At 39.0% G+C, this 27,794-nt stretch overlaps 2 protein-coding genes across 4 annotated transcripts in view; both read right to left on the reverse strand.

Annotated features, from left to right (window-relative positions):
- Nucleotides 1–205: 205 nt before the first annotated feature.
- On the reverse strand, nt 206–23,107 carry LOC129178103 (CKLF-like MARVEL transmembrane domain-containing protein 3). Its single transcript, XM_054769895.1, has 6 exons — nt 22,993–23,107; nt 13,683–13,813; nt 7,906–8,061; nt 7,721–7,816; nt 5,037–5,160; nt 206–2,262 (listed from the first exon to the last, which is right to left on the reverse strand). The coding sequence occupies exons 2-6, from the start codon at nt 13,797–13,799 to the stop codon at nt 2,234–2,236; spliced, it is 522 nt and encodes a 173-aa protein (XP_054625870.1). The 5' UTR covers nt 13,800–13,813; nt 22,993–23,107; the 3' UTR covers nt 206–2,233.
- galns (galactosamine (N-acetyl)-6-sulfatase) overlaps nt 22,971–27,794 on the reverse strand; it is a 40,900-nt gene continuing 36,076 nt past the window's right edge. For 2 of the 3 annotated variants that reach the window (XM_054769889.1, XM_054769890.1), the window contains one exon: nt 22,971–23,715. In XM_054769889.1, the coding sequence (XP_054625864.1) occupies nt 23,629–23,715 (87 nt within the window). In that variant the 3' untranslated portion in view covers nt 22,971–23,628. The remainder of the gene's footprint in view (nt 23,716–27,794) is intronic. The other variant, XR_008569747.1, reaches the window with a different exon arrangement.

The following is a 27,794-nucleotide window of genomic DNA, read 5'->3' on the forward strand; positions in this document are numbered from 1 at the left end:
TCATGTTGTCCACTAGGTGTCCCCTCTTCCTCGGTGCACTCTGCGTAAGTGTGAACGGTAGGAACCATTCATCAATCAACGGGTGTTGCTGGAGGGAAGAGCACCTATTTCGTCTGTTTTCCTTTTTTTGTTTAAACAACTCACCCACTGATTTTTTTGCATTGGGTTATTGACCTGGGTGAAAATAATGTAATACTGTGTAACAATTGAGCATCGACCATCTTTATTTTATGGTAAAGTAGCAGGGAACGTTGTGAAAAGCTGTTGTAGCTCCCAACAAATCACACATTGCTGGAAAGGCCAGGATTTTGTGTGAAACACTGTGTTGTGCGAGTGTATGTTTGCAAACTGCGCGTTAACACTGATCATCACTTAGCATTTTTTTTATTTGGAAAAAAATATATTTTTCACAGGATATCAAATGATACAAAACAATAGAGATGAACACACAGGTCAGAGCCACAGGAGCCACAGCATGAAAACATACAAAAGCTTGCCAACTGAAGGCACAGCAGTGCATATCGATGGTAAGAGTAACTTCTATTTACTTTATTTAACTACAATTTACCGCAAATTCATCTTACAAAACAGCTCACTAGTGGTGCTTTTCCTTACATTATTGCTGTTGAGTGGTGTTATTAAAATCAGTCACTGCGGCTTTCTAGTGCTCTTAATTCGTCAGCAGCAGTCGTAGAAAGCCTGACACAAAAAACAAACACACATCAACTGTTCACAGCAACATATCTCATCATGCAATGACAATACAACACTGTACTATTATACACAGTACCTAAAGTGCTCATGACACCCAAAACTTGGAAAAAACACAATTAACAAAATAAAAGTATTCACTTAATAAAACATTGTGTCATACTGCTGTCGTAGATAAATAAACAACTATGAAATAGGAGTGCAATAAAGTGAGGATTGAGCACACCCCCCAGCGAGTTTTCTCAACCGACGCCATCTTGGTTGTGAACGTCACAGACAAACTACGTTCCGGGAACCAGATTCAAACACATGCAACCATGAACTCACATCGAAGCCAACAAAGTGACATATTCACAACAATAACACAAAAATAACAATCACTGATATTGTTTTGTGATAACTATGATGTAACACACACACAAAAATGGCCACAATATGTTTTTATTTTCTTTGACTGTCAGTATGTGACAGACACTTCGTGGCACAAATGTGTCAAATGTTGCCGATCTGACGAGGCGAATAGTGTCTTTAGGAAATGTGAACAAGCTTACTCCGTCTCTTCGAGCGTTCCAGTAAAAACCTTTAATACAACGAGCAAGCATATTAAAATAACATATATAACAAACAACAGCAATTAATCCAGAACTGTACCATTAAAGTTCAGAAAACACTGCAGTGAAGCAGCAGTTCCGGGTAGGATCGTCTGTTGTAGACGTCACTTGCTCCGCCCCCTCCACACCCGGAAAAACTGCCGATTTTTTAAAATTGTAAATATTTCAATATTTGAGTACACATCTAACACAGGAAATATGCCTTTCAAGGTTATTTTTCACAACAAGAAACGTGTTTTGTTGTCATGAGCACTTTAAACATATCGGAAGAAGCACATACGCTAGACAAGCTTACACTGCAACACACAAACTTGACCCACAAAGTTGAAAAAGTCTAAATTGGATAATATTTATGTGAAAAACACGGTTGAAACCAGCCAACCTGCAATATCTGGACATGTAGTTTATTTCAACATTGGAATTGTTATATGTTTCACTATTTGGAGGGACATTTTAGTGTTGGAACATTTCGGTCACAGCCCATTGTTCACAGTTAGATTGCAAAACAGATAAACTGATACTTGGCTCCACATTTGCTTTGGAAATGCAAATTAAAATATATCTATATAGCTGTTATGTCATAATTCACCCTTTGTTTTCCATTGTACCAATTCGTTTTAGCCACCAGGTCAATAACAATGTTTTGTTACATCTTCTGTACATAGAAAACATGATTTTGTGTGCAATGAATCTGTGCTCTTTGTGCTTATTAAGGCAGGACCACTACAGTGCCGCATACTTTGCCTTTCCACGACAGGAAATTCTTATTAAACACAATACCAATTCTGCAAGAAAAAAGTTATAGAACGTCTTTTTTGTACACACTGGTAATGTACCCTTGCAAGGTGTCCGCTGCAGAAGTGGTCTTGTGTCCTGGAGTTAATTATTCTGGAAGTTGTGAGACGATGATCTCAGTCTGAATCCGAGTCTGAAAATTCATCTGGAAAGCAAAAACACAATAGGCGACATTGGCACATTTCAATGTGTACTTAAACTGCAACAGCTTATAAATACCGTTAACCTGAATTTACAGTATAGATCTACAGTGGTGTGAAAAAGTGTTTGCCCCCTTCCTGATTTCTTCTTTTTTTTGCATGTTTGTTGCCCTTAAATGTTTCAGATCAGAGAAATGTAAATATTAGTCCATGACAACACAACTGAACAGGAAATCCAGTTTTTAAATGAAACATTTTATGATTAAGGGAGAAAAAAATCCAAACCTACGTGGCCCTGTGTGAAAAAATAATTGCCCCCTACATGGTTGGGCCACCCTTGGTCTTCATTTTGTTTTTCTTCAGCCATTCAGAGGTGGACTTGCTGGTGTGTTTTGGATCATTGTCCTGCTGCAGAACCCGAGTTGGTTTCAGCTTGAGGTCACGAACAGAGGGACGGACATTCTCCTTCAGGATTTTTTGGTAGACAGCAGAATTCATGGTTCCATTTATCACAACAAGTCTTCCAGGTCCTGAAGCAGCAAAACATCCCCAGACCATCACACTACCACCACCATATTTTACTGTTGGTATGCTACTTTTACGCCAGATGTAATGGGACACACACCTTCCAAAGGTCTTCCAAAGGTCTTGGGTATCATCAAGATGTGTTTTGGCAAAATTGAGACAAGCCTTAACACTTTTTTTGTTCAGCAATGGTTTTCGTCTTGGAACTCTGCCATGCAGGCTGTTTTTGCCCAGTGTCTTTATGGTGGAGTCATGAACACTGACCTTAACTGAAGCAAGTGAGACCTGCAGTTCTTTGTATGTTGTTGTGGGGTCTTTTGTGACCTCTTGGATAAGTCGTCACTGTGCTTTGGTTGGCCGGCCACTCCTGGGAAGGTTCCATGTTTTTGCCATTTGTGAATAATGGCTCTCACTGTGGTGCACTGGAGTCCCAAAGCTTTAGGAATGCCTTTATAATCTTTTCCAGACTGATAGATCTCAATTAATCTCAGTTAAGATATGTTTTAACAGGGGGTCAATCACTTTTTCCACACAGGGCTATTTTTTTCTTCCTTAATAATAAAAAGTTTAATTTAAAAACTGCATTTTGTGTTCAGTTGTGTTGTCATTGACTAATATTTACATTTGTTTGATGATCTGAAACGTTTAAGTTTGACAAACATGCAAAAAAAAAAAGAAATCTGGAAGGGGGAAAACACTTTTTCACACCACTGTATATAGCTGTAATATGTTACGTATATATACAGCATATATAGATGCATGGATGCATGTCGCATTTATTATTCCCACAAGAGTTTTGTAGCCAAAAGTAACGCACTGTAAATACAGGAGAACAGACCATTGTTATGAGCCACTTGGTTCTTATTAGAGATGCTCAATATTATCTTTTTACCGATACAGTAATCCTTTGCCTCGCCGTGCTTCAAATTCCACTGCTTCACTTATCACGTTTTTTTCACAAATATATTGCCATAATTAATACATCATGCTGTTTCGTGGTTGAATACGGCCTACTATTAGTCACAAAATATGCAGATTTAAGCAAATATTATGTATTTTTTGCCTAAATTATGCATTTTCAAGCCGAATGAACTAAAACACAAATATAAGGCATTCGAGACTCATTCAAAGACATTGTAATGAGATGTAGTATTCTACACTGGTCACTAGGTGTCAGTAATGTTATTGTAATGTTTGTTGAGACACACAAGCACCAGGCTTGATCGCCGGAACAACTGGCTTTTACTTGTATTACAGGTTTGAATTACCTCACAACAGGCACAATAATGCCCAATGAAAACACAAGCTCCGGTTCTCGCGATAACCCACGCAAAGCTAAAACAACTCTGAACCCCTGATGTCACTTCCTGTCCTTCCCCACTCAGCTCCAGCTACACATACACATGAACACGGGTCTTATTTATGTCTTAAATGACTTTTGTCTTATTTGATCTACTATATTGAGTAATAGGGGTGTAAAGGTGACTATAGGGGTGTTATTTCATGTCTAGAGCGCTCTAATGTTAAAACAACATTTATAAGGTCATAAACATGTTTTCTACACTCTAACTATAAAAATATTCCATTTAGAACTATAATGACTCCTATATAAATGACTCCTACTTCGCAGAAATTCACTTATGACGGTCGCGTCTGGAACCCAATAACCACGATAAATGAGGGATTACTGGGTTACGATAAACAAGGGATTACTGTGTACCGATATTGTCCAGCACTTTATTACCGATACCAATATTGGCAGCAGCTTTTCCCTCACATCTTGTGTAATGAATGAACACGTTACGCTCCTTTCACTGTGATGCCACTGGACGCATTTCACAAATCAACACCTGTGCAGAATAAGACAAATACTGCAATCCCATTATCGAAAAAGTGCCACATTTTGTCTCAAAAAAAGTCAGTCAAAAATCATGACCAACTTCGTTCCACCTCGCATAAATTGAAGCTATTTTTCTGAGACTCTTATTTTAATGCCGTCTGACAGGATGTGACATGCAGTGTTTTTATTGTGAAGGCTGGAAGTTTGCTGTTTTGTCTTTGGGCTCAGCTGTATGGTGTGACGGTGATAGTGCCTACGAGCTTCATGGCTGCCTTTTTGTTATTAAGACTCTCAGTTCCACATATTTACAAACCAAAGCGCCACAGATAGATTGCATTCCTGTGTACATGCATGGGATAAGGTGTTTCCAATGAAGAAAGAATAGTAAATTAGGGACGCATATCTTAAACTGACCACCATCTTGCTGTCCTGATGGGTCCTCTGAGGTCCCTCCTCCTTGCTTCAGGAAATTGGCAAGCTCATTGAAAATGAGATAAAAATCCAAAGCGAACGCAATTGTGGCAATGAAGCCGAACACCTGTGAGGAGGAAGAAAGAAAGATATTGTGGGTGAAATGTGCACCTCATGATAAATAATGGTGATGCAGGTACTATACTGTTGAGGTGGTTAGGCTAGAGATTCCCAACCACTGTGCCGTGCCACATTAGTGCCATAAGTGATCATCAAGAAATTACCCAATTTCACTTCATTGGTCTGAAAATTATCATTTATTTACCACGAATAATGTATCTTTCTACGCTAGTGAGATACAGTTGCCCCTTGCTACATCGCTCTCTGGCGGGTTTTCAAAAATTTATTAATTAATGAATTAATGATGGCTGTTTCATGGTTGACTATGGCCTACTATTAGTCTAAAAATGTTTAAAGACAAGTCATATGTAGCACTCTGGTCAGTAATGTTACATTGATGAGACAATGCCTGCATTAAGTAAGCCATGGATGAAGAGTCCGACGTAGTATTGTGAAAAAAGGTTCTCCTCCAATTCAGTGTGGCAGTGGTATGTTTTTTTTTATCCTTCTTTCCCACTCAGTTTCATATGTATTCTTAAATTGGGAATAAATCAATTGGAGGCTAACTAGTTAGCTTCGTAGATTGCTATTGTTAAAGCGGCGGCCGTCGCTTGTGTCACTTCAGCGAGCGCAATGTGGTGTAAACAAAGCTAGCAGTATTGTCGGACCGTAGGTCTTTGTGTGGCAGATTCAAGTTAGACTGGCTGTCCTGTATATCAAGTGACAAACGTCATCGTGAGGATGGCTGATGTAGATCTTTTTTTAATACAATGTGATCGACCCACATTACGTTGAAGATACCACAACATCAAGGAAGTTTCCCAATGCTTACGGTGAGTTATTATGTCTTATTATTCCTTATCATGTCTACTATATTGGGTAATACAAGTATAAAGGTGTCTAATAATGTTAAAACCTGTTTTTAGAAGGTCATAAAAGGTTTTCTATGCTGTAACTACGAAAATATTCCATTTATTAATATTGAATCTTACTTGGCGGAAATGTACCTATCGCCATCGGGGCTGGAACCAATTGTATAGTGACAGGCAGAACAATTCAGTGTTCTTCCACTAGATGGCAGATGGTACATAATTACTAGGGATGAGACGGATACTGTCGCACAAAAAAACATGCATGTTAGGTTAATTGGCGACTCTAAATTGTCCATAGGTATGAATGTGAACGTGAATGGTTGTTTGTCTATATGTTCCCTGTGATTGGCTGGCAACCAGCCCAGGGTGTACCCGCCACTCGCCCGAATTCAGCTGGGATAGGCTCCAGTATACCCCACGGCCCTAATGAGGAAAAGCGGCATAGAAAATGGATTCATGGATGGAGTCGGATACTCGTTATAAACGAGTATCCATTACTGATAATGCATTTTTGCCAAATACGAGCATAGAATGAGTACATGAAAGAAAATTCTCATTATGTATTTACTCTTCACGCTCTGCGATTGGCCAGTCACACACAGCGACCGCCCCTCCTGACAGCCTGTGCAGGCGCCAGCCGCACAGGAGTTGATCGGTGCCTCATTTACGTACACGGTGCAACTGGCAAGTTTAAAACAGCTTGTGTGGCGTTGCCCACTGCCTCCACTTTATTAGGGTTTCCTCAGCTCCCCTCTATTTCGGTTTGTATCTAAAGTTACTTGGTAAACTTGTTTCGTAAAGTATGCGGTCATCTGACAAGACAGCGCTGTGCAGGCTTGTGTTGCGTCAGTCACACATGCAACAACTCAATTGGGGTAGCATGACTGCTTTTTTCCTTGGAATGTACTTTTGTCTTATTCCATGAAGTCATCATAAAACAGGTGTGCTGCCTACAATATAAGAGTTTTCAGTTGGCCGTACACACACAGTGGTAACAGTAACATGCATTGACTGGCCACAACATTAGGTACACCTGCACAGCTGCATCAAACATTCTGTGTGTATGACTATCATACTGCATTATATACATATTACACCCCTCTCAATACATTGCAGTATGCACGATGCAATCTTAAACTTGTTTCGTAACCTACACGGTGCATTTCACAAAGAGCTGTATACGGCAAGTTTTTTTTCCATCTGCGTGCTTAATATTTGTCTGGTTTTATAAAGTAGGAAAACTTTGCTTTGAATGCGATGCTTTGAGAAAACTATAGTGAACAAGGCTGACAGATTATTTCCCCGTTTGCCATCAATGGATGTTTGCATGAATCACAACTTCACACAGATCATTAAAAAATAAAGAAATAATAAAGTCTTACAGATGACTTACACACATACACAGTACACATATAGCTGAATAATAAACAATAAATATAGCAACTTCTGATCAATCCATGTCAATTTCACACATAATGTACCGATTAAGCCCCACCCAGTTCCAGTTAAACTTCCTGTTTATGCCCCACCCACTCAGAGTACCGATACTGATATTTTTGATGGGTAAACAGATAGAGATACTGTACATATGGTGGTGTACTCACTCATCCCTAATAATTACCATGTGTATACTACATTTTGTGATGTTTTTGTTCATTGGTGTGCCAAGAGAGTTTTCTAAGCTATCTACTTTACCCCTGCAGCTTTGGAGGAACCATCCACATATTTGGATACTGCAATGATGGAAATGATGAAGTAGATGATAGCAGCAGTCACACATCTCATAAAATCCTTTGAAAGGTAAAGGAGGAAACATTTTTATTAGTAGGAAAAACACAACCATATTCTTATTTTGGCGCCGCACAACAACATCCTCTTACCATAAGAGGCCACAGGAAGCCTTTAAACCTCTCGCTGAATTTGGTGGAGTAGGCAAAGAGCAGGAAGAGAGCAGCCAGGAACTCCAGCAGGGGGACTGTCACAAAGGCAGCTGCCGTGGATGCGGCAAAGCACACAAAGTCTATGAAGGACACAGACTGCAGACAGACAGGACATGCTTTCATAAACCAGACAGAAGAACCAAATTGTTGACTGCAGTTCAATGAAAACTTTAAAACTTCACTTCTCCTGTGAGCTTTGTTTGTTTATGAAGTGTGCCTCTTCCCACATGCCGTCTATTTCCTGATTGATCACTATCTTTCAGCCCTCCACCACCTTTTTAGTCTCTCATCACTGTACTCCACTCACCATCCAGCTGAAGCTAAATGTCTATACTGTATGTACAGTACATGGACAAAGGGAGACATCTGGCAACCAGATCTGGCTGCTTGCCCATATTTCACTACACTATTTGAACTGAAAACGAGGAGGTTGAGTGACTTTTCTATTTGGGTGTAAGAATTGCCTTTTTGTTTTGCTATAATCTTCTCCTTCCCAGGCAGAGCTGTACTGTAACTTCCCCCAAAGCTGTGAGACGTTATCCGCTCACAGCGTCAGGCCCACTTCCTGTAAGGAGATCCTGCTGCCAACAGACCATCTTTATTCACTGTTAACACTAAATCCCTCATGCTTTTGATTTGAGGCACAAACACACTTGTACAAACACGAGTCAAATATAACAAAAATGTTATGTGACCTTGTAGATGAACGTTTTAATCAATGGCTTTCATTAAAAAAAAAAGGTTGTGCATTAGCATTCAAAACAGAAGTGTCCAATGTGCAGCCCGCGGCTTGTTTTTGTTATTGTAAAGAATAAATAATAACTAGGAATAACACAAAAGTTTGTCTTTAAATGTATACAGTGGATCGCTGCGCTTTACCAATACTGCAATCACGACACAAATTTGCAGATTTTTAGTCCAAAAAATTATTTCAATTTTTTTTCTCCCAGAATATAGGCCATTTTTTTTGTTTTTTTTGGTGCAAAAAACACATCTCATTCATCCTAAGTCGGATGTTGTAATTTATAAATAGCTGATAATACAGGTAAAATGTACAGCATACTTGTTCCACCGTTTAAAAAAGCCCACAGTTTGTACATGTTTATGTCTTTATGCTCCACTGACGATGTTTTTTCATAAAGCGCTGAAATTTCATACTTTGTTCAACGGGCCTGTGAAACGCAAAAGTGAAACTTGCATATGAATTCTACACCGGGAGTGTCCAAACTTTTTCCACCAAGGGTGGTGTACTGCAAAATCAAAGGATGTGGAGGCCACTTGGATATTTTACATGTTGTAAAGCAGCCCATGTAGGTATTCTAAGACATTAAGTATATTTTAAGAAAAAAAAGATGAAAATTGTCACTTTACATTACACTTTTTTGCTTGTTTTTCCATTTTAGCTGCTATTTTTTAAATTTTACAAATATTTTAATGTTAGTAATTTTAAATAAATGTAATTTTTCCCCCCGTAATATGACTTTATTCTCATATTATTTTAACTTTATTATTTTAACTTTTTCCCAGCCTAATTTTCCAAAAATTGTAACTTTATTCTTTTATTTTGTTTATGAAAAGATTATTAAAATATTAATATTTAAACTTTATGCTTTTAAAATGAACTTTCTTTACCCTTCATAATAAATTTGTTCTCATGAAACAACTTTTTTGTCTTCATATTATGACTTTATTTCGGTAACATTGACTTTATTCTCATAAAATTGCTGCTCTTTTTTTGTTTTATGTTGTTTTTATTTTTTTTTATTTTCTTGTTTAATTGTATTTGTATTTTAGAATGTGCTGAAGGCCAAAACGCCTCTCGCCCGAAGTCAGCTGAGATAGGCTCCAGCATAGCCCCGCGACCCTAATGAGGAGAAGCGGTATAGAAAGTCAATGGATGGATGGATGGATGGATGGATGGATGGATGGATGGATGGATGGATGAAGCAATAAAAAAACAGCTCCAGGGTTTTGGAGCTGAATGTAACCTAATAATTACAACATGTTGATTCAAAATCGGAGGAGTAGGGGGAGGGTGTGGAGGGAGCGGAACGAGCCGAGTGTCAAAAACAGACATTTTTATGGGCGTCTCAATATATACTATATGTTTTTTATAGCCTTTAAAAAAAATTTAAATATCAAAGCGGCCCCATGCATCCTTTGATTTTTCAGCCCTTTAAAATCTAGCTAGGTTCTGTGCAGGAAGTCTGCAGCAAGACTCATGAAGGTTAATCACTGCAGAGGGTGCACATGCACACACAGTACATGCAATAAGCAACATAACACCTCTACTACTAATGAGAAGTACACACTGATGTCAAACCATGCTGGAACACGCTTAAGGACAAAAAAGTACAATTCCAAGGCGATGATGTACTTTAATACAAATAAATAGTTTATATAGCGCCTCCAGGCCCCCTTAGATCATCATGACAAAGCCTTTGTACTTAAAAGGTATTGGAATGAGTGAGCAGGCACTAAATGGTAGTAAAACTAGCTGTGAGTAACAAACCTAAAGAGGATTTTGGCATTCTTATGTGAACACCAAAAAAGGAGGCACTCGTGTAGCTCGTGCTGTAAAGTTGATGCATGCTTTCAAGCTGTTGTTGGCTGTGGTGCATGCATGGCGGTCTGACGCAGAGAGGGGCGGCGGGTCATAATGCACAATCAGCAGGTTAGGAGTCTAATACACCCAAGATGAGCTCAGCTGTATAGCTGTCTTTTACACGGCACACAAGCCTTTGCTCACATTGTTAGCACAAAAAAAGTTTAAAAATACTATTTAGCATCCCGGTGATTTATCAACCACATATTGTATTTTATGAGTATATAGTGGCATTTCATACCTATTGCAGTATTTGCCCCCAGGAAAGGTACTAAATGCCTAAAAAGGCTTTGTCGCTCCAGGCTGCACATTATACAGTATGTGACTGTTGAATGACCACTCTGTGACCACATCCCAACATGAGCTGAAAGTCACATGACAGCAATGTGACTGTAGAAAAAAAAGAAGCTTTCTTTGCACAAGCACATGATAGTGCTGGGATTGCATACATGCCCCATGCAAGACTTGGGATAGACTTTAAAGTGTGAATGCTGCAACCACAAAGTTTATTTTCTAACGCTTAGAGCTGGAGCCTATCCCAGCTGACTTTGGGCGAGAGGCGGGGTACATCCTGGACTGGCCGCCTGTCGATCACAGGGCCCATACACGCCATCAAAAATGAACATTTTGCACTGTTGGATCTTAAGGAAGGAAGTAATGGGAGTGAGACAAAAAATGTTTTTTCAGCAATGTATTGCAAACAATCGGCTGATCAAAAGTTTAAAACCACAGCCTTTAAAAGCCAAAATCTCTGGATTCATTGCCATTTTCTGTCAGGTATCGGGATGGGTACCTTTCACATTTGAACCGATACAGTTCTGATGCCCAATACCTGGGAATCTGCACCAGTACTACCACTTTTCGATACTTTTGTGTGTGTTTATGTGGTAATAAATGTTAATTTACTATTTTAATTTTTTTTTCAATATAAGATATTATTAATATGTAGTATTGTCCACCGGTCACTAGGTGTCAGTCATTTTACATGCTGTTACATTGATGAGATGATAGCCACCATAGGAAGCACTGGAAAAAAACTGAACTAAAAATATAACAACAAGGAACTCTCTCAATGCTAGCGTGTAAGTCTTTATTATGTCTTATTTTCTCTTATTATGTCTACTTTTTTGAGTAATACAAGTGTAAAGGTGACTCCTGAGGTGTTATTTCATGTCACGAGGGCTCTAATAATGTTACAAACCATAGTTACAGGTTTTCTATACTGTAATTATGAAAATATTCCCTTTATAAATAAGGGATTCTGTTTTGCAGAAATTCACTTATTACAGTTGAGTCTGGAACCAGTTAACCACGATAAATGAGAGATCACACTGTTGATAAACTTGCAGAAATTTGCTTTGAACCAACAAAACAAAAACTATTTGAATAGCTCACCAACATCCACCCATCCATCTTCTATGCTGCTTATCCTCACTAGGGTCATGGGTGTGCTGGAGCCTATCCCAGCTGACTTCAGACGAGAGGCGGGGTACACCCTGGATTGGTCACCAGCCAATTGCAGGGCATATATGCAACAGACGAGTGTCTGTGTGCATTGATGATGCATACGAGTGTGCTACATTTACCAGTTATGTTGGTTATTAGGACAAGAATGTTTAAGGTTTTTAATGCTTTCAATACGCATTAATACACAAGTGTTTAAAATTTCAGGATAAATAATCAAGATACAAAATTGGGGGGCGTGGGTAGGGCCCATTTCAGCCCATGACATAAAGTCGGCTGAGAGTTTTGGCCCTCTGTGCTGACTTAGCATATACTGTAATGACCTACATTGGAAAATGTATCAAGGTACCCCCCCAGCCTTCAATTTCGCTGTATGTGGCCTTCCGTGGAAAAAATTTGGACACCCCATGGTGGAGGCAGCTCAAATACCTTTGAAACTGTCACCTAGCCTAACATGTTCCCCACATGATAATGCCACACAGTGGTTTCCTTGAGCGTTTGAACACAGTTTTCCAATAAAGATGGTTCATTTAGCTGCAGGATTGTACTTAAGCATAACTTTTTATTCCAAGTGTTTGCTTTCATAAATGAATGAATAAAGAATGACACAACCATGAAAGCGTCCTTCTTCACTTTGATCAAATCCAGCAGGAACCACAAAGAAGACCGAAGAGACATAACGTTGGAAAAACCTGCACTGCTCCTTCCATACCTGCCAACTTTTGCATTTAAAAATGAGGGAAATTTTTCAAAACATAAAGACCAATTCCCGGTGGAAAGACCCGCCTGCCCACCGCCAACGAGCTGCACCATTGTCCTTTTTTTGATGGTTGGTTGGTTCACATGCATGCCTCCTTTTTTCAACAACGGAAACCAGTGGCAGGCTGCTTAAATATCGGTAGTATTGATACTACTGTGATGAGATGTATATTTTTGCAGTTCTTTTCAGTTTATTTTCACAAATATCTGTGTTTTGTTGTTGTTGTGTTGTTCATATTGTCCCATACTTAGTATTGTTATATTTATATGTTGTTATATTAAATAGGTTCTTGGACAAAAGAGAGCTTTGTGTGCAAAAAGCCCCTCAAAAAAGTCGTATCAGTGTTTTGCGTTTGTTATTTTTGCACAACTGACTTTATTTTGATCAACTGAAACAACTGAATGTAATAAAAGGGAATAATTGTGCGATGTTGTTGTATTGCCTGATATTGTTGTTTTAAATATTGTTAAATTGTTCACAATTTTTTAGGTCAACTACAATGTTTGCCTTTTTTTCCCTGATCATATAATTTATCCAAGGCAAAAAAAAACCAAATCATTCAATGATCTTGAAATTTTTTAAGTGAAAAGTATCGATATCAGTATGGTTATCGGCAATACTGTCACCAAACCAAAATATGCCCAAAATGGCCCATCCCTAATGACAACTCTTCTAGATTGTAGTGGTGGGCGATACTACATTTTTTTATATCGATCCTATAGTAAGTGCTGTAAAATAAAGGGCCAGAATCGCTGATACTAACACCTCTTATTTTGTATCGATCCGCCCAGCTCTCAAGGCAACCCTGTGAGGACACTATGGCTGTAGAAGCAGTACTCAAGTGTTTCACTTAAGACGTTGGAGTTTGCGTCAAGAAAAGTTTCCTACCACTTCAGCAATGAGGAGCATTCCTTTCCTGGAGGAGGCAAATTCTCTGCTGGGGAGGACGGACTGCAGCACGCTGTGGCTCGGCTGCCTCGCGTTGGGAGCTTCGATGTCTCCCATGTTGAAGGAAAAGACTAAAGAAAGTAGAAAGTAGCCAAAGGTTTCAGTTGCTTTAAGTCTAAAACGCCCCAAAAGAATGGACGCGGCTCCTCGGAGGTGGACGCGGAAACAATGACAGCGCGGAAGCACGACGGCGAGCTGCCCGCAGCAACATCTGTTTGTCCAGATGTGAACAGTGGGACGACCCGCCCAACGCACGCGCGCACGCACACACGCGCCCCCTTCGATGGGAATGTCCACTGAATGATGTCACATGGATCGACTGACAGTATATCAGTTAAAAAGCACAACTTGACAGTTGATAAATATATAACTGGCTTAAAAATTAATGATTAATGTCAGATTAACTATATAAAATCTTATCTAGTCGTATGTAGAAATAATTAGGGTGCATCCAGAAGGTATTCACAGCATCTTGTTATGTTCCAGCCTTATTCTCAAATGAAATATATTCATGTTTTTCCTCAAAATTCTACGCCCTAATGACGTCTTAAAACTTAATTAATGTTAATTGTTTTGTCTTCTTAATTGTGAACACGTCTTGTTGAGCTGTTTAAATAAAATATTTAAAATACAGTCAAACCTGTCTTTGCGGCCACCTTTATAGAAGGGCCACCTGCCTATAGCAACCACTGAAAAATCCCCCGCAGCAAATTTACATGTTATAGACCCTGTGTATAGCAGTCACCTGTCCAACGCAGCCAGCAGCCACCCATTTTGTCTCCCTTGGTCAATATCTGACTGCATATAGCAGCCAAATTACCAACTCAAGTAGAAGCTTCATGCACGAAAAAGTTTTGTTTTTCAATCAATGAAGGCATCGTGTGTAGACTTTAATTACTGAGTCCTAGCTCAGTCACAATCATTTACAAGATCCACACAAACTGTCAGTTGTTCCACATAAAAAGCCGTCTTCTTTTGAGCTTGCTATTTCCTGGTCATGTTTCCTGGTCAAACATGTAACACCAAAACATTACCGCAAAGTAGGCTGGGAACAGGACGTGCTCCCAGCGACGCTACAACAAAAAAAAAACGTATGCTAGCATGCATGCGGCAGCGGGAGCAAAACTGAGTTTGGTTGTACTTAACTGAAGTATTTTATCAGTTATCAGCTATTATTAAGCCTCTAGCTTCCTTTTAGTAAGTAAAAACCTTGGCTATGATTGCACTACATTGTCATGTAGACCTACAAAGTACACTTGGAAGAACAAGAGGTGAATAAATGTATTGCAACTGATGTGAAACTGATGAGGGGTAGGATTAAATAAGCTTTGCTTCTTCCTACTCCTTTTTGGACATGCAAAATTGTGAATTGTACTATGTGATGTGCTACTGTTTGACTGATGCATGTTCAGGATTAAAACCATGAACCATGATAATAACAAGCCTAGTAGTGCTGTACAACTTTTATCAGCAGTCCGCAGTGTCCTCTACTGGTCAACATTATTATTATTTTTTTCCCTTTTTTAAAATTTTTTTTCCTCTACTGGTCAACATTCAAACTGGACGCCAACCTGTCTATAGAGGCCACCTGTCTATAGCGGCCACTTTTGCAGACTCCCTCTAGTGGCCGCTATAGACAAGTTTGACTGTATATAAATAACTAACTTAAAATGTATTAATGTTAATGTTTTTTGACTTAATGAACACTTATTAAAAATCAAATATAAGGTTTTACAATAGTTTGTATATATATTATACTATATATTATTGTGTATATATTATATTAATTCATGGTTTTCTACTTAATATTTGTTAATGAAGTATTCAAGTAACAATATTTTTGAAATACTTATAGAAATAATATAACAAGCTTAACAATAATTATTAATGTTAATTTGTGTTTTTGTACTAAAGACTTCCTGAAGTCTTCAAATAAATATATTTTTTTTAATAGTTAAATAAATGACAATAGAGTAATCCCATGTTTATTGCAGTTACAGTAATTGGTTCCAGACCCGACAGTGATAAGTGAATTTCCGTGAAGTAGGGTTCCTTATCGACAAACAAAACAATTTCATAGTTACATCAGAGAAATCCTGTTTGCGACTTTCTAAATACTGTTTTTAACATTATTAGAGCCTTCTAGGTGTGCAGTAACACACCTATCAGAGAAAAATAAGCCGTTTAAAACATAACTAAAAACCTGTGGCTGTTTGTGTTGCTATAGATGTTTTCCAGGTGTGTGGAGGACAGGAAGTGATGGTTCAGAGCTGAGTTTTAGCTCGGCGTGGATTCCGAACGCAGCAGTAACCTATGTGATTATTATTATTGTGAGATAATTCGTGAGCTAATTCAAACCTGCAATAATAGCCTGTTGTTCTGACCATTCAAGCCTGGCGTTTGTGTGTCTCACCAAACATTGTAATAACATTACTGACATCTAGTGACCAGTGTAGAATACACAATTTGAATGCGTCTTTTAAATGCCTTATACTGTATTTTAGTTTATTTTGACATTTTCATGCTTGAAAAAACTTCATTTAGGCAAAAAATACATAAAATTTTCTTAAACATGCATATTTTTTTTCCTAACAATAGTCCGTATTCAACCAAGAAACAGCAGGATTGATTAATTAATATATTTTAGAAAAACAGTGATAAAGTGAAGCCGTGAAATTCTAACCGCGAGGTGGTGGGGGACATATACAGTACCTAGCTTAAAATGTTAATTTAAATGAATGTTACTGTTCTTCTATTCAGTTAACACAGTATTCAAATAGAAACATTTTAAAATACTGCATTTATATAAAGAATAATATAATTACCTGAAACATTATTCTTAAGTTATTGTTTTCTCTACTTCCTAGGTTCCCAAAGTGGGGTACGCTTAGCCTATGGGTATGCCAATTGTAATAGGGGGTACGTGAATAAAAATGAAAAACAAGTAGCTCCTAACGCTCTTAATTACGAGAGGGCCTGAGAGAGAACGTAAGTGACTGCAGGACGGAGACAGCACACGATGTTGTTCATGGCTCTGCTCTGTGCATCATACGGACAAATACGTAGATTTGATGATTATTTTATGCATTAATAGTGTTTGATCTCAAAGTTTATATTTATATTGGTGTTCCGATTGGAGGTGAAAACCTGTCATTGTGGTGGGGCTTTATCGTTGGTTGTATGTATTTTTTTTTTTTTTACTTCAGATAACTGTTTAATCCTGATTGATCAACTTTCCCCTTCAATTTGGTAATAAATGAATATGCAGATTTACGCTATAGCCGCCGTCAGTGGACAAAAAAAGTGATGCTCAAATTCAAGCCATTCAAACGGAAGAATGCAAACATCAGGCTGGAATAAAAGATATGTCGGGTGATTACTTTTCCATGTATTAGTGCTCATGTGAAACGTTAATGTGATGAAACGTCCGGGTTGGTTTTCCCAAGAAGAGATCATCAGGCAGACACACTTTTCAGTCTTTTAAATCTTTTAGTGAAAAATGTCTGGAAAATGATACAAGTACAGCATGCTGGACTCTCACTCACATCCTGAAAACTAGGAAGTTCCAAAGCTAAATGCTAAGCTTAAGACGCGCCTACGCAGCGGTGTGTACTTCTGTATGGGTCAGTATGGGATTTATGTGTACCGTACGTATTTAACTGGTTCGAGCTTGTGTCCATCAAGGGTGCATGGTTGTGAACTATTGTGCAAGCAGGAATGCTATAAGGTTGCCGGGCAACCTGTCTGCCCCACTGGCCTCACCCCCACCCCTACACAGAAAGGCCTTCGGGCAGCTTGCCTGCACAGAGGTGAGAGCAAGGCCAGCACAACCACAGAATAACTTGAACTATTTCTATCAGCTCTAACAGTGACCATGCAAAAAATACACAATGACCCGAAATTACTATAAAATGAACACCCATTAATTATGTTCAATATTTCAAGTTAATTCATATCAAAATATGTGTGTTTTTTTAAAGTCTGCAGGAGTATGGGGTACATGGCTTCAGGTCAAATGTTTGAAGGGGTACGCCACTGTATAAAGTTAACCACTGCTCTACTTAATTGTTCACTTGTTGAAAAGTGTTGAAATAATATAAAAATATAAAATATATATATATCTAGCAAGGACATTAATTCATGTTAATGATTTTTGTACTTGGTTAACACTTTGAAAAGACTTCAAATAAAAACATTTTTTCAAACACACACATACAATTGAAAGCATACATTTACACAAACATTTTTTCCTCATTATCTGAAAGACTTGCCCTGTTTTAAATCAGCTAGGATTACCAGAATTATTTCTATTTGCTAAATGTTTCAACTATGAGAGAGAGAGAACATTTTAGGGAGTTTTTCAAATTGAAAAGTTATTGTACACAAAAATGACTATATGTATTTAAACAATGTGGGGAAGCCCACATGATGCTGACATGGATTTGGAAGCTTCTGACAACATTTGAGTGAGCCGGGAAAATTGACGCTGTGACATTTTTTAATGATATTTTACATTGTTTTCCAACTAATTGTGGTCAATATGTGCATAAATAATAATCTATATATGTATCTATATAGCATGCATAGCCATACATACAATATATTACTTAAAATTGTTTTCAAGTTAAAAAAAAAACAACTAATTTTTTTAGGAGTGGCAGCTTTTATTTTGGAGTGGCGCACTGCCATGATCAATGATATGTAGTGGAAACCCTGACTTAGGAGGAACACCTGTGCACGTATTTTCAGGCCACATCTCAAAACACACTGTTTCCTTGTTTGACATTATGGGAAAATTAAAAGAAATCAGTCAAGATATCAGGAAAAAATGTTGGGAGCTCTACAAGTCTGGTTCGTCCTCGGGTGCAATTTCCAGATGCTTGAAGGTCCCACATTCATCTGTTCAAAAGTGCCTGCCAGTACAAACAACGTGGGAATGTCCAGCCATCATGCATGCTCAGGAAGGGTACAGGTTCTGTGTCTCAGAGAGGAACATATTATGGTCCGAAATGTGCGAATCAACCCCAGAGCCAAAGCTAAAGACCTAGTGAAGGTGATGGCTGAAGAGTGTGTTATTATCCACAGTTAAACAAGTCTTGTAAAAGCCACAATACCAAGAAGAAGCCATGAATCCAAAGGCAACATAAAAAAGCCAGACTGCAGTTTGCAAACATATATAGGGACAAAGACCCTAATTTTTGGAGACATGTCTTGTGGTCTGATGAACGTGGACGTGTTTGGCAATAATGACCATCGTTACATTTGGAGGAAAAATGGGGAAGCCTGTACACTTGAGGAGACCATCTCAGCTCTGAAGTCTGAAGGTGGCAGCATCATGTTGTGGGGCTGTTTTGCAGCAGGAGGATCTGGTGCACTTGATAAAATACATAGCATCACGAATAAAGAACCATCCATTCATTTTCTATGCTGCTTGTCCTCACTAGGGTCGCGGGAGGGAGGTATGCTGGACCTATTCCAGCTGACTTTGGCCGTGAGGTACAAGCATAATACACCCTGGACTGGTCACCAGTCAATCGCAGGGCACACATAGACAAAAACAACTAGGGATGAGTGAGTACACCACTATCTGTATCTGTATCTGTTCGCCCATCTAATTTATCTGTATCTGTATCTGTACTCGGCGTGGGGAAGGCATAAAACGGAAGTGGGCATGGTTTAACAGGAAATGGGTGGGGCTTAAACCTGTACATTATTTTAAGTGTGAAATTGACATGGATTGCATGGATTGCTAGATGTTGCTATATTTATTGTTTATTATTCAGCTATATGTGTACTGTGTATGTGTGTAAGTCATCTGGAAGACTCTATTATTTCATTATGTTTTAATGATCTGTGTGAAGTTGGTGATTCATAAAAACATGCAGTGATGGCAAACAGGGAAATAATCTGTCAGCCTTGTTCACTGTAGTTTCCTCAAAAGCACCACGTTCAGTACTACGAGCAAAGTTTTCCAGCTGACTTTATATCACCAGAAAAATTAGAAGCAAGCAGATGAAAAAAAAACAAAACAAAGGCTGTGACCTGCGCAACACGAGTCGTTTACAGCTCTGTCAAATGCGCCGCATACTCCTCTCTCTGGCTGGAGGGAGTCTGTCTAGGGAGGGGCAGTCGCTGTGCGTGACTGGCCAGTCACCGAGCGTGAAGAGTGAATACATTACCCAATGAGGATTTTCCTTCATCACGATTACAAATAATGACGAGCTGTACTTGTTTCATGCTCGTACTCTGCAAAAATGCAATATCTGAAACATTCATACATATGGACAATTTAGAGCCTCCGATTAACCTAACATGCATGTTGTTTTTTTAATGTGTGAGGAAACCGGAGTACCCTAAGAAAACACACAAACGCACCGGGAGAATGTGCAGCAATTCGAACGTGCAGCGATTCGAACATGCAGCAATTGGAAACCAGATATTCCTGATCTCCTTAGTGTGTGTCCAACATGCTAACCACTAGGCCACTGTGCAGCATGAAGAAAGAACATTATGTGGAAATATTGAAGTAACATTTGAAGCCATCAGCCAAGACGTTGAAACTTGGTCGCAAATGCGCCTTCCAAATGGACAAGGACTCTAAGCATATCACCAAACTATTCACTGGCTTAAGGACAGTTTGTTTTGAAGTGGCCATCACAAAGCCTTGATCTCAATCCCAAAGAACATTTGAAAAGGCAGGTGCAAGCAAGATGGCCTCCAAATCTGAATCGGCTACACCAGTTCCTTGAGGAGGAATGGGCCAAAATTCCAGCAAACTATTGTAAGAAACTTGTGCAAGGATACCCAAAACACTTCACCCAGGACATGCAATTTAAATGAAATACTACGAAATACTACGAAAATGTACTGTTACTTCAGAACTACTACTAATTGTTTAACTATTGTGCTGCTTGCGAGTCAGTGAGGAAACGGTAGCTCTTTCTTTGACAGGAGCCAATCACGAGCTATCAGTGCACTCACTACAAGCTTGTCAACCCATTGCAAATAGCAAGATTCAAGATTCAAGAGTTTTATTGTCATATGCACAGTAAAACAGGTAGTTCTGCTATGCAATGACATTCTTGTTCTGTTCATAGCAAGTCATTGTATATAACAGTGTAACAATATAACAGTCTGACTCACAGTGCTATCTTATTTAGAACACTAAACTCATCACACAGCAACTTAACACTCAAAAGGTATACCTGACAAATATACAAACATGTACCAATCTGAGTTTAAAATGAAAAAAAAAAAACTCTTATAGAAGTTTTCCCAGTTCAATGGGGTACTGCAGTGATGTCAGAGGCAATATTTCAGCATATCCATCCACTTTCCATGCTGCTTGTCCTCCAATGAAATGCTTTGCTCAGACAAAATGCATTATGGGAAAACTTTTAAATGTTTTCCAATGGGTTGTCAAGCTTGTTGTGAGCTTTTTTTTTTAAATGATTGGCTCCTCTCAAATATGGAGATGCCTGGTCCTCACGGGCTCATGCGCTCCACAATATGGCATTTTATGATGTTGTCACGTGCAGGCTGATACACTGGTGCGGTGTATATATGTGCAAATCTGTTTTTTCCTCTAAATTTAGTGGGTGTGGCTTATGCACCGGAATTTACAGTATGTAAACTGAATTACTTTGAAGAAAGTATTAAAAAAATCTCTTAATAACATATTCTCTCTCTCATAATTGGCATTTAACAAATATAAATAATTTGTTAACCCTAACTGACCTAAAACAGAAGTTTAGTCTGATTTAATTTCAGCTAGTGAGAAAAAATGTCTGTCTTTTTTGTAGTATACAGTGGTGGGAAAAAGTGTTTGCCCCCTTCCTGATTTGTTTGCATGTTTGTCAAACTTATATGTTTCAGGTCATCAAACAAATTTAAATATTAGTCAATGACAACATTACTGAGCACAAAATTCAGTTTTAAATGAAACTTTTTATCATTAAGGGAGAAAAAATATCCAAACCTACATGGCCCTGTGTGGAAAAGTGATTGCCCCCTAAACCTAATAACTGGTTGGGTCACCCTTAGCAGCAACAACTGCAATCGAGTGTTTGCGATAACTTGCAATGAGTCTCTTACAGCACTTTGGAGGAATTTTGGCCTACTTATCTTTGCAGAATTGTTGTAATTCAGCCACATTGGAGGGCTTTCCAGCATGAACCGCCTTTTTAAGGTCATACCACAGCATCTCAATAGGACTCCGGTCAGGACTTTGACTAGGCCACAGGTGGACATGCTGGTGTGTTTTGGATGTTTGCAAGTTCGTTTCAGCTGGAGGTCACAAACAGATGGCCGGACATTCTCCTTCAGGATTTTTTGGTAAACAGCAGAATTCATGGTTCCATTTATCACAGCCTTCAAGTCTTCCAGGGCTTGAAGCAGCAAAACCACCCCAGACCGTCACACTACCACCACCATGTTTTATTGTTGACATGATGTTCTTTTTCTGAAATGGGGCGTAACTTTTATGCCAGATGTAATGGGACACACACCTTCCAAAAAGTTAAACTTTTGTCTCGTCAGACCACAGAGTATTTTCCCAAAAGTCTTGGGGATCATCAAGATTTTTTTTTAGCAAAATTGAGATGAGCCTTAATGTTCTTTTTGTTCATCATCGGTTTTGGTCTTGGAACTCTGCCATGCAAGTCCTTTATGGTGGAGTCATGAAAACTGACCTCAACCGAGGCAAGTGAGGCCTGCATTTCTTTGGATGTTATTGTGGGGTCTTTTGTGACCTCTTGGATGAGTCATCGCTACGCTCTTGGGGTAATTTGGTTGGCCGGCCACTCCTGGAAAGGTTCACCACTGTTCCATGTTTTCGCCAGAATGGTCCTCACTGTGGTTCGCTGGAGTCCCAAAGCTTTAGAAATGGCTAAATGGCACATATAGCTTGAAATGGGAGGTCAATCACTTTTTTCACACAGGGTCATGTAGGTTTGGAATTTATTCTCCCTTAATAATAAACAGTTTCATTTAAAAACTGCATTTTGTGTTTAGTTGTGTTGTCATTGACTAGCATTTACATTTTTTTTGATAATGTGAAACATTTCCGTGTGACAAACATGCAAAAAAACAGAAATCAAGAAGGGTACGAACACTTTTTCACACCACTGTATATCCAGGTAGCTAGCTGGATGTCCATCAGACAATACCATCAAACAAGAAGTATTCATTGTTAAAGTATGTACTGTGCCATTTTTCTTTTTTGCTCAACATTCCGTTTTCGCTGACTTACATTGATGTCATTGTCTGAGGTCTGGTTTCACTTCTTGGCTTGTTGAATGTGATGGTCTGGGAAAGTGTAGCAATCTATACTCTGCAGCCCACTCAACAGGAAACCAAATATATCTGCAACTAGAGAATAACTGCTCAGAATACATGATCATCTGGGGTTCAGTCTGTGAGAATGCTGTAATAATATTGTACTGTGTTTGAATTTCCTGTGCAATAATACAAGTATATTGCTATCTATTTCAGTAACCGCAAGGTACAATGTTCTGAGATCCAACACAAGAGCTACACAGCATTTTACGGAGCGCTGTTTCTCATATATGGGGAAGCATTTTTGTAATATTCCTTGAGTATGTGTGTGCACATAATAGATACAACTCTCTCAATTGTTTTGGTATAAAGGCCTACCTACACAGTGGTGCAGTGTTGCAATAGCATACATTTGAGTAAAATGTACCGCCTATCCCAGCTGACTTTGGGCAAGAGGCGCTACTTAATCACAGACCACATGATATGACATGACAGGCACAATTTATCAAATAATTTCAAACACTGAACTCTTAAAAAAGTCTGTTTATCTGCAGACGGGCCCAAGTTTTGCTTCCTCGTGCTCCTTTCTGCCTCAGTTGCGTTTTTTCACTCAGTGCTGCCATTCACACCTCCAGGGAGCTGACTTGGGAGCTTTGAGACACTTTCCTAACTTCTCGCAGCCGGCTGGGGCCCAGTTCTGAAACATAGCAGTCACCCCAGAAACACATAAACAAAAAGCTTTTATGCATTACAATGGTTGTGTACTGTATACTATACAACAGACAAGACATATACTGTATTATATCATTATATATATTTTTATATTATGCCTTTTTTTGCCAGTTAAGCAATGCTGCTTCATTTGCTAGGAAACATGTATATTATATATAAATATATATGTATATATATAAAATATTTGTAAAAATTGTAGATCCCTAAATCTGTATGCATGATATTTTAATGCTTTGTCTTTGGTTAAAATAACAAACATATATTTTAAATAAAACAGATGCTCTTTTGACTCATCCAGTATGTAACAATTGTCAGACTGGTTGCATTGGTGAGCAGGGAAAAATGAAATGGAAATATGGACAGATTCCATGAAAACCTTTTCCAAAAGGTCACATCAGCATGTCGAGCTGATTCCTTTAAAAAAAAGTTGGCACAAATGGAAAAACGTGTTTTCCACAAATGATAACGAAATGAATACTATACATGTTTTATTGACACGTTTGTAATTGTTTATTAAAATCACCACAAGGGGGCAGTGTTAACCCATAAATAAATCAGCCTTTCAACAGAAACGAGAAGTAAATTCAGTATTGTACAGTAACTGTTTTACATTATTCCAATAAATAATTGAGAAAAAGGTGTACGAGTAAAACGGGCAAAAGGAGAAGTGGTTATATTGCTGACACTAACAATGAGCTGGTGTGTGTTAATGTAGAGCAGGGGTGTCCAAGCTTTTGCCAGCTTGGGCCACATGCAAAAAAAAAATTGAAGGACACAGGGGGCTACTTTGATAGATTTTGCGCGCTAAAGAAGCTAAAACCAATCCAGTATAGGTCAGTATATGCTAAGATATCTGAACAAAACATACACATCTTAGCTTTGTGTTAAAGGCGATAAAAAAATAGTTTAATATATGTCATTATTAGGGATGTCCGATACGCCAATATTGTCCAACTTTTCTTGAGTAAAATTGTCGTAAAGTAACAATACTCTTAAATGAGTACAGTTGCTTTGTTGGCTACTCCACAAATATCAGAGTAGATAATTAATGTACAGTATTACATATTTTATATACAGTAAGAATACATTTGTGTTTCTTGTGCCTTGATTTATGTTGTTTTTGGAAAGATTTAATGTATTTTTACTTAAAGGGGTTCATGAATTTTGTGCTCTATAGCTGATGTAATGTGAATTACTCCTGTGTTGGATCAATAAAGTTCTTATCTGAGCCATCTGAGAAGATGAAATACATTGTTTTTGGTGCTTAACTGTTTCCCAAGTATACAGTATTAGTGCGTGTGTGAATGTATAAACGAGAGGCATTAACTTACATTTCTTTGTAGAAAGACGCTTTATGAACGCAAGTACATTTACTTGTATTCATTTACAGCGCAGCCGCATCCAATAAGGTGGTGATGTTGACGTCCAGCTCACCGATCAATGCGGCGTCCACGTATCCTGTTTCCCAGAGTGCTTTGCTGTACTACTGTATTGTTGTAAATGGCTGCTATGTTACATGTTTAGAGCTCACATAGTTGTTGGTTCTGTGTAGTATAGTTCTTTGGTTCTTTCATTGTTCGTTGGTAGTGTCTTGTCGGTTATCTACAGTACCTATTGCGTTGCTGTGTGATGTTGTAGCTCTTTCTGTTACGACACCGTGAGTAAGACTGGTATGTGGTGGGGAAAAAACATCCCCATGATTTCTATAGAGTTGAGAAGTTCAGTGTGAGCCCTGTTGTTACTCTGCTTGCCAAATGACGACTTAACTCTTCCTCACCAATTTGTGAGTGCCACAGTATTAACTACATTATGCAGCAATGTTGCGACGAGGGACAATAAACAACAAGCTGTGGGCTGAAAATGGCCTCTGGGTCACACTTTGCATACCCTTGATGTAGAGGGTGAGCAGGATCAAGGTCATTCACGTTGTGAGGCTTATAGAGGTGTTTCCATTAGGCATGCACCCATTGGTCGGCCACTGATCAGTATTGGCCGATTTCCCTGAAAAATCATGTGATCGGCAAATGCCGAAAAATGCCGTTCAACACTGATCACAAAAGCCAGTCACCTGTGGCTAGCACGATTGCATTCCGCAGCGATCCATGCGTGCATGTAGTGTCTTGCCCTAACCTCTTAGGCAGCGTCCTCCTCGCACTTTCCTTCACACTGCGCATGCAAAAATAATCATGTCTCCCGTGTGGAACTTAACTGCCAAAACATGCCACAAAAACTATCTTGCATTGGGCTTTAATACGGCATTTGAAGAACAAACACTTGACAGAGTATGATGAGTTTCCGGGACTCTCGGTGTGATCAAATGCCAAATGTCAAATGACAGCTAACGCAGCCATGGGGACAACACTTGCCCGTATGTGCGTGACAGTCAGAAGGATAAGCAAATAACCTGAAAAATAATTGAATACATCCGAACCAGCCTTTCTCAGCGGTGGAAGACACCGGGTTTGCCGAGTGCTCTCTAATTCTCACAAGTCTCCTTAAAGAAAGCGTCTCATCCTCTGTAGGTTTCATTAGTTATAAAACTAAGTCAAATATGTTTTTTGTTTCACTTAAGGTGATTTTATGGTTCCTTTTTTCATATACAATAGCCAGTAGCAGGGGTGCTGCCAGGAATTCTGGGTCCCATAAAAAAAATAATGTCCCCCCCCTTTCAAATTAATTACAAATTTTATTAGTAATTGCCTATTTTTTGGGCTCCCTGGCAGTCAAGGGACCTTGGAATTGGCCTGTTTTGACCTTTATACGGCACCCCTGGTCAATACCACTCATCATAAATACATTGAACAATGTATAATTAATCCAAGTGATCAGTTTTGCTATCGTCCGATTTCAGTCCTGGATGACTGGAATCGGCAGCATAAAACCCTGAACTGAGCATCCCAAGCTTCCATGGTTCCAACTTTTCTACTATATCGTGGATCTCCGCACATTCGCTATTCAGAATTCATAGCCCTGCTAATTTGAGGATTTTTGGTAAGAAAAAAAAAAATTAACTTTTTTTCCTCCAAAATAGAAAGTCTTTTTCTGCAGAAAACACATCTCATTGCCCTCAAGTCAGTAATCATGTATAAATAAGTGATAATACAGGTAATATGCACAGTATACATGTACCATGTGTGGCGGGCCGTACACGCAGGAGGCGGCAGGCAGCTGTGGGCGTCTGCATCAGTAAGCAACGCATTCACTTCCAGAGAGAATTGTCAACACCGGCTGCTTTTCCTACTCTGAACTATTTTGATATCCCCAAATTTCCACCTCATCTGACAGCCAATCTAAACCATGGGAGACTCGTACAATTCACTCTGGATATGGTCGGTCGCAGCCGCTCGTCGCCTCCCGCACACACGGCGCTACATTAGCCACCGCCTGACCGATGATCACATCGTGAGCCTAGACAACTCACCACACCCTGCCAAGTGGCCGCCCCCCAAACGCCACTCAACACCCCGGCAAGACATTTTCGGTGGCATGTTTTGCAGGGTGCAAAACTTGTATCACTCTCACAACGATAGGCGAGTCCCACACGGCAGCCATGCTTGACCTTTTGTCAGTCATCCAGTCTCTTTGTCTCGGTGGGTGGAGGCGGGGCCGCAAGCATACACACAGAGTGCAGAAGAGTGTAGCTTCGTGAGGAACAATGCAAGGCTGTATATTGTCAGATATTTTAAATATTTTTTCATTGTACTTCTCTTAAAAGTAATGTTAAAACATTGTCTCATCTCGTAGACCCAATCTCATACATCGTCTCGTGAACTGAGTATCTTGTGACATCGTCAACATCAAGCTAGCAGGAGGAGACATTTTTATGTGTGCACGAGGAGACATTTTTATGGGTGTATTAATTACGATCGGATTTTCGCCATTCACTGGTGGTCCCGGATAATAACCCCTGTGTTTATCAATATAATTGGCTTTTTCTGTTTTGACAAATACGAAATCAGCATTTTAATTTGACGTTTTTCCAGGCATTTTCTTGACATTCTATTCAAGAGATTTCTCTGCTTATTATTTATTTATAAACAGAAC

The sequence above is a fragment of the Dunckerocampus dactyliophorus genome, chromosome 3, assembly GCF_027744805.1.
Source record: "Dunckerocampus dactyliophorus isolate RoL2022-P2 chromosome 3, RoL_Ddac_1.1, whole genome shotgun sequence".
Lineage (NCBI taxonomy): Eukaryota > Metazoa > Chordata > Actinopteri > Syngnathiformes > Syngnathidae > Dunckerocampus > Dunckerocampus dactyliophorus.